Source organism: Ptychodera flava, unplaced genomic scaffold (genome assembly GCF_041260155.1).
Source record: "Ptychodera flava strain L36383 unplaced genomic scaffold, AS_Pfla_20210202 Scaffold_31__1_contigs__length_3010019_pilon, whole genome shotgun sequence".
NCBI lineage: Eukaryota > Metazoa > Hemichordata > Enteropneusta > Ptychoderidae > Ptychodera > Ptychodera flava.
Genome location: NW_027248353.1, coordinates 2,879,563 through 2,893,007, shown reverse-complemented (window position 1 = coordinate 2,893,007; position 13,445 = coordinate 2,879,563). Strand labels below are relative to the sequence as shown.

The 13,445-nt window shown below is 39.1% G+C and overlaps 1 protein-coding gene across 1 annotated transcript; it reads right to left on the bottom strand.

Moving 5' to 3' along the window:
* Positions 1 to 9,611: 9,611 nt before the first annotated feature.
* On the bottom strand, positions 9,612 to 10,640 carry LOC139127362 (galanin receptor 2a-like). Its single transcript, XM_070693278.1, has one exon. The coding sequence runs from the start codon at positions 10,638 to 10,640 to the stop codon at positions 9,612 to 9,614; it is 1,029 nt and encodes a 342-aa protein (XP_070549379.1).
* Positions 10,641 to 13,445: the final 2,805 nt, after the last annotated feature.

Genomic DNA, 13,445 nt, shown 5'->3' with positions numbered 1-13,445 from the left:
TGCGAATGTTTGCTGGACTTACCTTCAAGGCATGCGCAGACCATCGATTTTATAATGGCATACGTGTCGTCTGCCAATGCTATGCATTGACATGTGACACTCACGAAGGAAGCTAATGGACGTTTGCTGAGAGCGGTAGTTCCACGCTACATTTCATCAAAAGAAAGATTGAAAATATCAGGGATCCTCAATAATGAAATACCTTTGTTCAAACTTTCACAGATATTTGAAATCGAAAATGACCGCCATCCCTGTGTGATCTCGTTATCTCTACGGGGAAAATAAAATTCCCGATTCTCAAAAAACTAAGCCGATAAAATATTTTATTTACTCAACAAGCTTAGAGATTAGCGCCCCCAGCTGGTGCGCAGAAATAAAAAAATCATGTGAGTTGAAATTCGTTTGTTATTGTATTCTGTTTAACAATGTGTCATGTTGAGTTTGGGGTTAGGAATTCTTAAAATATAAACGACTTCATTGAAATTATTTCGTAAAAGCTGCTATAACATTTACAATGAATAATGAGCAAACAAATTAAGGCGTTTTAAATAAAAGTCTTTATTTGCTGTCCACGTGCTGGTAGGTTTTCAGAGAAAATTAAGAAAACAAACACATTGTTAACACTATTACAAATAAAAATATTACTTTTCCAAAAGAAACCAGATAAAAAATGCCCTTATGTTAATTTTGTGTCTGTGTTTGTGTTTTTGCCTGGCTGGCTGGTAGGTTTTCCAAAAATCCAAGGACGGCAAACAAAGAATTTTCTTTAAATGGCCCAGTAAAGGAGACAACAGTCAAGTGAATATGCTCTGATAACTGGCACACGAGTTGAAATAAAAGTTGTGCCTTCTTTCAAAGAAATGGCGCGAACTAGAGATTGCCAAAAAAGATATATTTGATACAAATGAAGACAGACGACAATATTAATATACAGCGTTCTTAATCTCCTTCGCATTATTTGTACCTATATGTGAATTGAGAGTAAGCTTACGGTCGTGGCGTTCTGTCTGGCCAAGGATTCAGGGAGGGGGTGTTCGAAACCTCACGGCGTCGATAGAATAGCGCTCATGTGTTCGATCTATTTCAATACAGCGTAGAACGAACGGTAGCAAAACAAGCCCTATGTAGTCGTTGCCAGACAATAAACAAAGAAGACAAGGCGTGCGCGTTCCAAACGCCTCGGGAAAATACTATAGCCAATAGGAATCTGTTTTACATGCACCGCTATTTTTAAGCCGATTTGGAGCCAAAGTTCCTTTCTAGCTGCATTAGTGTACTAAGATCAATTCGAACTGTTGGCATTGCCATATCATCGTCATCTTTTTGAGAGAGAGAGAGAGAGAGAGAGAGAGAGAGAGAGAGAGAGAGAGAGAGAGAGAGAGAGAGAGAGAGAGAGAGAGAGAGAGAGAGAGATGTAAAAACCTAGTTTCGAATCACCTTTAGTTGACAAGATGTGTACAATATGTAACAATGTTCTCTGTTATCCAAGTCAGATCCGTAATTTGTATCACACTGTTACTTGTTCAATTGGATTGTTGTTTAGCTTTGTTAGATGATTAATATAGTTTCTGGTGACATTAAAATGTTCAAAAAACATGACACTATTTCATCATCACCATATTTTTTAATTTCGAGACGTAGGGAGTCTCATAAAAATAACAAAAGAAGAAAATTAAAACAGGGAGACACAAACAGAGCCTTCAGAGTGTGATATTGTCAGAAAATAAATTATAGGAGATCGCATTTAATTATTGATGTAGTTATATATCAAAATGACATGATGACGTGCATGGCTCTATACCAATCAAGTTATTCGTTTTTCACGACGTTTATCACCATTCCTGGTCAGCTCAGTGTCACATGACAGTTACTGAACAAAAACTTGTTTGCGACACTGAAATGAGGCATCTCTACTGGACAGATCATGCATGAAATGACATATTGTTATCAATGAAGCTAGCTTGATCAAGTCACAGTCCCTCGTGTGATCAAGCGTATCTACCGAAAGGAACAATAAAAATACGCCTTGAGCAAATTAAGACGAAGACTGTCAGGGCAGAAACTCCGATCAATGAGAGAATCGATGTGTTGAAGATGGAGAAACTGTGCTTGAAAGAACACGAAATAGTTCTAAGTTACTCTTTGGAAATTGCAGTGAATGTGTGAATAGTACTACCTACTTTATTCACAATGATACACTTACCAAACGGTCCAGCGAAAAAAAATGATCAGGAGCAGATATCCAGGCAATCTTGTAGACTACTCAGATGTATCCGAAACACCGATGTGAATATTCGTGCTTCGATTAGGTTTCTTATTACAGTTACCATAGGAACACAGGCATGCGTACAACTGTATATCGAAATCTTCGGGTGCTCCTGTCGGCAAATCCAAGTTCACATACGTGAATCATCGTCTCTAAATGGGAATCGAATCTGTTGTGATGCTAGAGGTTCACAAGATCGACGGTCGAGACATTCCGGTGCGAGCAGTATGTCTATAGTTACACGGACTGTAAAATGACAAGTGAAATGATAGTCCATTGGGCAAAATTTTAAGGTTTTATTGCCTTTGGTACGGATCTTGAAAAAGCCATGGCCAATGCCTTAATCCTCCTACGACTCATCAACAACGGACTTTGTTCACAATGGTACACTTGCCAAACGGTCCAGTAGCATATAGTTCTAAAATCAGAAATTCAAAAGACCACTCTTCTTTTAAATAATCTCCGCGTTTTAATCATATATATTTGCAACCCCTAATTTCCTGTATAATGTAAACATCCTTTGTTACTACTTTAGACTTCTAAGCTAGTTGAGGGGCCCGTTTATACACACTGGTACATCACTGCTTTATCACATACGGTGTGACGTCATGTCCAAATGGGGCGATGCTTTGCAACACATTCATATAATGTCATGGAAGATAAGATTTCATGGGAATTTTGCAAGAGAAGTATGTTTTCCATTGCTGAAACAATTTCTGTCTCCGGTATTTTACAGACGTACCTGCCAGTGATACAATAGATTCGAAGACACACACTCTTCCTCAAATCTTGAAATAGCTGTGATGCGGTCATATTTCGCAAAAGGATGCCGAAAGAACAAGAAATTGTAGCGGCTGAATTTATGTTCATTTTATAAATTTCATTTTGTCACTAGTCTAGGCTTTTTGACTTACAAAAGTGCCGTTGCCAGTTAACGTAACAGCATTGACACGGAACGTTATTTGTGACTTGTATCGCTGCCAGGGGGCGCTGCCGCATGACTCAGTCACTGGTCTAGGGATTAGCAAAATGTTGTGAATATGCTAATATAAAAGTTTGGATCATAACGAGGTCTTGACCGCAAATTGCTGACCCTGGCATACATCCCACTACTTACTCTAAGCACGGCACTGTGACATCCATTGTCCTGCTTGAAACGAGCGTGTTTACATGTACACAAAACCATCACACACACTTGTACAGGTAAAAATAAACGATAGAGATGAAATTACACTATTGTTAATCTTATGAATTTATGGCACATAACTTGTACCCTGTGTCGTGTAAAAATAAACTGAACGCTTAGTGACGCTCAGTACTGATCGTGACGGATGGTGATAAAGTCAAGGAATTTCCGATCTCATGTCTTTGCCGGGGAGCACTTAAATGCTCAATTGGAAGTCTGGTATTTTGTTTGCAGTAACTTAATACAATGAGCAATTGTCCTGAAGTTCGGCCTGGATCTGGAAAATCAAAGCGCGATACCTGTGCATTTATGACCTATTTTATGTTGAATGCACGAATGGCAGATAATTGAAGATTTTTCGACTGCAATCTCTTGCATAGACTCGTTCACGACAAAAGATATCTTGACATTAAAAGATGTGTCCACACTGAACATTAAAATATTACTTTATTTCGAAAAGCCTTCATCAAATCTTGTTGACAAGTGTACTGGGTAGGAGTGCAATTTCTTCACATTGCCATATGATCCAAAAAATTAATTTCTGAAGGGAGGGAGATCTAATTCTTCGTATTTCGTTTTATTTTGTTTAGTCGTTTCCTCTCTGTTATTTATTGCCATGAATGATTGTGTAAATGCTGATTGGAAAGTAGTGCGATTTTATTCTCGACGTGCCCCTTGCTGACAAAACCATCAAAAGTAGTTCAGTTTCCTTATACGGTCAAATATGAATTATTTCTTAAATGAAGGTATTCCGATGGACAAGTGAGCTGTTCTCATCTATTTCAAGAGAAACAGAAATAGAAAGGCGAACTTCCATGGACTTAATGATTTGAATCAGAAAACCAAATTCTTCCTTACAATAATGGAGCGTCAGACCAAACTCAACGACTTGAAACTTCAAGGCTGGCGTCGCTTCGCTGAAAATGTCATGTATGACGTCAGTAGATAGTCCTCTGGCATTGACCACGCTAATGACCCTTTGTAACGTCTTCCTCAAGTACATGGCGTCTTGCTTTACTTTCTGCATTGAGTTTCACCAAATCATGGCTCAGTGTGTATCTAAATCGTTCAGGGCTGTCAAAAATGAGACATATCTGGAGGACATGCACTATTTTACTGTTTTTAACGGCGTCCAGATTTTAAATGTCAATCCTGTATCCCTGGTTTTCAAACTTTGTTGACATTAACAATAAACATGATGTTAGTGCGTTGTTTGTCTTTGACAGTCGTTGAAACAAATTTAATGATAAATGTTAAAGGAACATAAAAAAGTGGACTTCGAAATATATAAATTATTAATCCGCACATCTGATCCTGATAACAGACATCATGAACGCCGTCAATCTAAACAAAAACTTGTCTGAGAAGTAAATAATCGCGCTCACATCTTTAAATTGCCCACAGTTTCTCAGGTTTTTGGTAAAAGATGCGAACTTCGTTTACTTTTTTCTGGTCTTGACAGTCCCATTTCAGGACAGCAAAAGGTACAACACTCATTTCAAATGTCAAACATATTTGTCGTCAGGGACCTTGGACAATCTAACCAATCACAATGAATGGTAGAAACGTAACGTGTTTTGTCTAATTTGTAGACGGTGATTTTATTTTTAACATCGCCTAAAAGCAGTACATTTTTAATGGATTTTATCGGCTGAAATGTGATGTGAAATGCTAAGGGATTACGCTCAGAATAATACGAACATCCTTGCGTAATGAAGGGTAGATCTAAATATAGTACTTGGGACTTAAAATATACCTTCTCTAGGTCATATCATTGTCAAGATACACGGTCAACAAGAAGACCTCCCCGCACAATACTCATCCTTGACTGTAGAAATGATGATATCCCGTGGGGCGGGGTAACATCTCGAGTCATTGTTAAAAGACTGATTCAATGTACTACTTGAACCTGGTAATTTAAATCGTAACTTAATCTTCAGATCTTTGATAGTCTCAAAGCTTAGCTACGTATTTGTACTAGATGATTCGTCGATTCACGAAACTGACCCAAGGTTACTTTTATTTAAAGATTATACACGCAGTGACACGTTCCCTACAGCTCAGAGATTTACTGCATTGCCGGGAAAGAACCCTGATCTGTGACTGTAATCACATTGAATAAACACAAGCTATGTGGAGTTCTGTGCCTATAGAACGCAATGGTCTTGACGTAAACTAGTTTACAAACAACCCGACGTGACAACTATACGCTCTGAAGTCCAGTGAGTGGAGAGTTCCCGACGAAAAAAGTAGGTTTCCTTTCGATTTCGCCTAGGGAGGAACATTTGAAATCTCGCACAAATCTTTACTCATTACTAATTGATATCAGACAATTGCATTCACATTATTGTGTCTGAAGCAAAGGGGGAGATTACGGAAAAGCATATAGTGATGATTATAGTTTATATTTGCTGAAGGTATCATCCAGTGAACTGAAGCCGTAAATGTAGGGTAGATTGGCAATAAGTTTGGAAATTTATTGAACAAAAAATACAATGACAACCCGCCCTACAACAAAATAGTAAATATTACACAAGCTTTTTCAGTAATGATGAAAGTAGTAACATAGCGAGTATTATTCCTATTTTATATTACTTGTTCAATAAAACTGTAAGATCTGCAGAAATTACAATAGAAATATTTTTGTTAATTACATGAGGAGCAAATATATGTGATGGAGATAATGTTGAGCAGGTTAATTAATTTTCATTTTCGCCAGACGCAAAAGACAGAATTGCATATAACCCATAATGTACAAAGCAAGTTCAGGTTTTCCTCCGAAATCTCTTATCATGGAATTATCCCAAAACGGTTCTGATCGTGTGAAGTGGAAACACAAGGAAAAACCCACCACAAAGTAGTTGTACTAGTTATATTGACATGCGTTAAAGGGACATTATTTGTATCTTTTCATTATTTTTGTCATTTTTTCGATGACTGAAATCCCCGGTCAAATCAATAGGAGACCTAAATTGTGACTATGGACGGCTTCAAGAATATGTAAAACCACCTTCTTTCTCTTTACAGCAAGCTTCAATTTTGGTAAGGGCGTCCGGGCGATTTGAACCAACCGCCATGATTGAACCCTAGCACATAACCAATATTACTACGCATACGTCAACTATCAAAGTACAGCTAGAACGCTGAGCGGCCATCACCTACACACCATGAATGTCTATTTTTTACATCCATGTACACACTTACTTCAGCACAGTGCATATCGATGAGCTCACGGCGCATAAACAAATGCACGTCTCACAAACTACTGTCAAATAGTGAAATAAACAGGGCATTTGCTTGTAAGTTTGATTTTAGTATCGATGACACGGACTGTGAAACAAATAAAACCATAAACGCAATTGGGTCAATGGTAAAACTAAAACGATGTCAGATTGCTGTGGTGATAGTGAAACAGGTACAGAGTAGTGCATTTTCTGTGCATTTGATCGTTCGCAAATCTTCGTCAACTTTTAAGATTTTTAGGGCATTTTCTTGCCATTACGTTGGTTCATTTTACAAGCACGACATGATCACTTGTTGAACTTGGAAACATCGCACTCGGACTGAACAGTGCACGTCACGGTGTAGCATCTCTGTGACATCGTGACACCGCGCCGAGCGGGTACTGTACTGTCGATTGATACTGCTCGCGATTGGAGTCACCTCTCGATACACAAGATACGTTCGAATGTTGTTATTCTCTATGCATCGTGTAATTATTTGTATCAGTTGAATCGCATTTTGAACCAAAAGTGAGTACATCGCAATGACAGTTGCCGAGACCCTATACATCGCTTACGGCCTCCGCCGTGCCTCCTACCCACTCCCAAAGTGGGTTTCGCGTAAGTTTACAAGCGCAGCTGAGCACATTGTGTACCTAGCCCTGCATACACAGGTCTGTGTGTTCCCGGCGTCATACGGCCTTCTTGCCGTATAACGACGGGAACACAAAGACCTGTACGCAGGGCTAATCGTGTACCCAGGTGCGGCGGGTGTGCTCGAAAACGAAAGTGCGAGTTTGGGATTAAAAATGGGTTGTTTTTGGTGGAGAAACTGCACGCCGCAACCGAGGTGCTGCCAGCGATTTGGCACAACCCTGCCAGGCAGAGCTACCTTTCACCTAACAATGTACATGATGGTACGTGTCAGTCCCCAAAGCAGCTTCAAGTTCAATCATAGACAGTAGACCGGGACAGTAGAGGCCCGTATGTTGTATATGCTTCAATTTCGCGATCACCGCGACAATAGCGTGACTGTCTACTGAAGTTTATCCCTTCATTGTACTCTGTTTTGACATTTCTATGCCCACAGGCTTTGGGCAAGTCTACATATGGAGGTACAAACGAGACGAAAAAATCCGCAATTATAGGCCTTGTCCGAGTCGTCGGCTTCTTGCAGCTTGTAGGCATTTGAAATGCCCATTACAAAAATGTGCCCTGTAGCAGCAAAGAATGGTGTATCTATTTAAAGAGCAGGATTCACTGAGGATTGGCCGTCAAGATCTCCATGAAAAACTGACCGTCAAAATGTAACTGAGCAAACGGCATCGGTAATAGGGAATCCCGAAACTGCTACACTGCGCCGCTCTCGACTTTCACTTCGTATGGTTTATTTTACACGCGGATGCTTACAGCGGCCTAGATAGCAGTTAGCAATGTGGTCTGATCGCTGGTCAACGGTAGACCACCATTAACCTCTGACCCAAGGTTTTTCTATACAGCGTACGCAAACGGGATGGAAGTTGTCTATGGTCGACCGTTCTTTAGACATCTATCAATAAGTCGAACAACATTATCAACTTCTCGTTTGCAACAATATAAGGTTAAAAGATACAAATAATGTCCCTTTAACTATTATGCAATTTTACTCTGCGACAAAGACTTCGTACAGTAAATTCGGTGAATTAAGCATTTCTCAAGCTGAGAGATTGGAAGGACCGAAATGATGATAATAAACGTTTCAGTCAACAATGAATAAATATGACATCTAAGTAGCAGCGATAAAAGTTCGTCCAAATCAACCTATCATTATTACAACTAATGTTATAAATGTTTGAAAATGTCTACAATCAAAAGGAGTCAAAAGGAATTTTAAGGGTGCGCTGCACCCTACACAGCGTATTTTGCTCAAGCATTACTTTTTTTGCAAATATTCATTCAAATTAATTAATTTGTTAACCCAAGATTAAAATATTGGTTGGGTTCACCTTTTAGCTTGTCAAGCAGTCGTAAGTTGCGTGATAAAGAAGTGTTAATTTATGCAAATGTATGCAAATCACCCGATTTCCTTGCTTCTTTTTCCTTCCAATTTCAAAATTTCCAAAGATTTAACTCCACTCTGGCTGGGTCAATTTTTTTGAAATTTTCACATTATGTTCTTTAAATGCTATATTACAAAACGCCTATTTCGTTTGGCGATAAAAATCTTAACTTTTGAATAAGAGGCATTTTAATTTTGGTTATCATGATTTTAATCACTCTCTTTTAATGTCAGTTTTTCAACCCTTGCCATTTTAGAATGAGGATAATAAAATAATGCAAAATAAAATAGTCCTTTTTTCTACGAATACTCTTCTTTCAAGTAAAAATTATTACATTTTAGAAAATGGCGTCAAATATTTTAACTTAAATTAACTTTGAAATGACTCACCATACGAATTTTTTATGAAATACAGTGGTGAATGAAAAGTGACCCATGCGGGACTCGAACCCACACCCCCGTACACATTACGGATGCTCTATCAACTGAGCTAATGGATCAGTCGGTTAAAATAACTATTATCATTAATACTAAAATTGAGGTTTTTTACCCCCAAATATACACCCTTTTATTTTTATTCACAATTACCTTTGTATATGTCTACGATAGCACCAGAACGTATATATGTGGTCTTTGTGAGGGAAATTTTCGAAAACCCCGGAAAATCCATAGTTTGGTTCACTTTCCACGACGTATGTAGGAAAAGAAATAATTTACTAACTTCTTTGAATAAGAAACTTTGCACGTCTGTGGGAATCGTGATAAGGATAGTTTTCAAAGAGGCTCTGGTGGAAGGCAAGAAACAGTTCCTTGGCATGAAGTTGTGAATATTATCTTAAGACAAGAGCATCTGTCACAGTCTTCCTAAAATATCCAGGTGGTAACTTGGAAAGCTATTGTTCAAAATCTGTACGATGTTTTCGGCCATGTTGCTCTCCTCTGCACTACACATTCCACGTCGTTAGGTTCTGACGACCAAGAGTTGCCAACCTTGTTGACACAGCGAAGTAAAACTTTCACGCCAGCGCGAAATTTCTTGTTGGCGCAAGAATAAATGAAGGGATTTATGCACGAGTTTACGGCGACCAGTCCCCGGGAGAACTTGTACGCGCTGCCGTCATAGTCCAGGCTGTAGCCGCAGTTGGCAGCCAGAAATAAACACTGGTTTGGCCCCCAGCAGATAGCGAACGCTAGACAAATCGCTATGAACATTTTCGCCATTTTCCTTTTGGCTACGACAGTCCTGAACTCTCGCGAGAAGTGCGACGTTCGTGTACGCTTCTCGCTGAGCGCCAGGGAGCGGAGAATTTTCCTGTAGGACCATGTCATTATTATGAGAGGTATTATATAAGTAGATAAGACGATAAGCACACCAACAAAGACGCGTATCCATGGAGATGGTGGCCATTGATACACACAGCTTTCACTCTCCTCGTCGTAGGTATCTATGGTGATAGTGAACAACTGTGGAATAATAGACAATAACCATGTCGTCGCTATGACAACAGCTGTCCTCCTTGGGGTTGCCAGTTTAAAGTACTTCAAGGGATGGACAATAGCAAAGTATCTCTCCAAGGTCAGAGCAACCAGGTTAAAGACCGATGCGGTGAAGTTCACCCAGAGTACTGTATCGTGGACCACTCGGCAGTACACCTCCCAGGTCAGATTGGAGTCAAAATGGAGAATTTCCTGCAAGCTGCGGAGGATAATGAAGACACTGGCAATGAGGTCAGCAAAGGCTAGACTCACCACAAATTTGTTGTTGTTCTGTCGGCGAAGCCATTTCACACCCAGCATCACCATGATGACGAACGAGTTACCCACCACGCCGACGCTACCGACAGTGATCTCGAAAATTTCACATGGCGGCAAGACCAAGATGATAGAAAATTGGTCCAGGGTTCCATTTGTTACGTTTAAGCTACCCATGACGAATTATGTCTAGATTTCTGCAAACTGATCGACTTTCAACGCCATTTCAAGCTGTTCCAAGGGAATGCATTCGATTGCGTCGGTCACTTGTCCAGAAGAAAACAGATTTAAAGCTAGTGTGAAAAGTAAATACGCGTTTTAATTCGCGCCGTAATACTAGCCCTGCACAATATTTACTCATACAATCGTCGTAAAACTTACGCATACACCCGAATGTCAATATCCAGAAAGTGCAACAAAATGTATGACTCAGAAATTTGCTAAGTAGAGTCATAACATTCTCAATCTGTTTCGGCAAACATTTCCATGGTCTTTGCAGCAATTAAGATAGAAAGAATGTAATTATTGGGATAAGAACAATATATGACACGATAAAGTTCAAGTATGTGATATAGTATGCCAAACAGTAACTCACCATCGGTATCATAAAATTCAGACCTTTACAGGACACATGCATACAGTGTTTATAACGGCTTCTTTTCACACAAACACTCCCTTTCGACAAATGTTTTAACAAAATCATTTAAAAGCCATGCCTTCATCTCGCGTAATGTATGTAATGTCACGCTTTGTCGAGCTCGAATATTTCGATAATCAGTAATGACATATCACTCATAGCCGACGATCAATGGATGGTGAGATACTCTTTGAAAGATGTGCAATTTTGTAGGCAGCTTTTACAATAGTTTTCCTAAGTATTTGTGCTTCAACTTCGCCTATAATTATATATAAATATATATAAATATATAAAGATATATATATATATATATATATATATATATATATATATATATAATATATACGATGACGTCAAACAGAAAAATTCCATGGGATTATATATATATATATATATATATATATATATATATATATATATTCGTTTATATGGTATTACACACGTACCAATCTGCTAGTTCAAATATTTTATTGTATCTGCACTGGCTGGCTGGGGAGGCTGCACTGCCTGGCTGTGGCTGGGAGGGCGCTAGTGCGCTAGGGCGCTAGGAGGGCACTAGCGCCCTCCCAGCCACAATATGAATACACATCCAAACATTCTCTCAATTGCCAGTGTTACGTGCAGAGAAAACGAACAAAAGGGTGAACTCAGCAGTTAACGTTTAAACAAAATTTATTACGAAAATAAAACTAATTGCTAAGTCAGGGATAGAGTACAAGCTTTAAAAGTGTACAGACTACTTATCTCAGCTGGGACGGCAAAGCTCCAGTCTCAGAGTTGTAGCAGTCAGTCGGATGAATGAACAGTCCTTCGGCTTGCAGTTGCACAAAGTCCACAGAGTAAATCCAGCGTTGGCAGTGAAGGTCTGGAAAGTCTTGAGAATGACTACTGCTGGAGTTTAGTAACACACAAGAGACACGATCCCAAAAGTCTGACTGGAAGCTGTGCACGTCCCTTTTATAAAGGCATATAAGAACAATCTAGAACTTTTATTGACATGCTAATTACTGTTCTAAAATTATCTCTCTTACACAACTAATCAACTTTCCAGAACATTCCAAACATGACTAATTGAATTCAAGGTTGTGAGGTCATTAAGGGCAGTGACCTTGAGAATGTTCTAGACTAATTGAACTCAGGTCATGATGAGTGTGGGGTAAATGACCTACATAACACACCCCCTCTTCAAAAAAAGAAAATTTTTCAAAGAAAAATCTTTCTTTTACAAATGTAATCTTGAAAAAGATTTAAGTACTCAATTTTTTTTTTTCTAAAGTAAAACTTCTTGAAAGTGAACAACAATAAACTCTAAATACGAGAAAGACAGTCTGCAATTAAATTGTCTCTGCCTTTGATATGTCTAATGTCAAGATTAAACTCCTGTAACATTAAACTCCATCTTAGCAATCTCTGATTTTTGCCTTTAAATTTCTGCAGAAAAACAAGAGGGTTGTGATCAATATAAACCACTATTGGCTGATTTGAAGAAGTAACATAAACTTCAAAATGCTGTAAAGCTAATATCAAAGATAAACACTCTTTTTCAATTGTAGAGTAGTTTCTCTGGGATTTGTTAAATTTGCGTGAAAATAGCAAACAGGATGATCTACACCATGACTATCCTCTGCAATAAAACAGCACCAGCAGCCGTATCACTAGCGTCCACAGCTAATTTGAATGGCAAAGTGAAATCTGGTGCAGACAACACTGGAGCACTTTGCAGTATGGCTTTAAGTGTATCAAATGCCTGTTGGCATTGCTCTGACCAAACGAACTTTACTTTCTTTTTAAGTAAGTTAGTCAAAGGCTCAGTAATTGTGGAGAAATTTGGACAGAATTTTCTGTAGTAACCAGCCATACCGAGAAAGCGCATCAGTTGTCGTTTGCAGTTTGGTATGGGAAAACTTGAAATGGCACTGATTTTGGCATCAACAGGTTTTACCTCACCCTGTCCTACAGTATGTCCGAGGTAAGTTACCCTTGCCCATACAAACTCAGATTTGGCAAGGTTGACAGTCAACATTGCTTTACTCAGTCTCTCAAAGAACTTCCGCATGAGCTTGATGTGTTCCTCCCAGGTGTCACTATACAGAATGACGTCGTCAACATAAGCTGCACACCCGTCTAGCCCGGATATGACGTCGTTGATCATCCGTTGGAACGTTGCCGGAGAGTTCTTCATTCCAAATGGCATCACCTTGTACTGGAACAATCCGTCTGGCGTAACAAAGGCGGATATTTCACGAGCACGATCTGTCAGAGGGACTTGCCAAAATCCCTTCAGTAGGTCAAATTTCGTCACATACTTGGCTTTTCCCACTCGGTCGATGCAGTCATCAATCCTC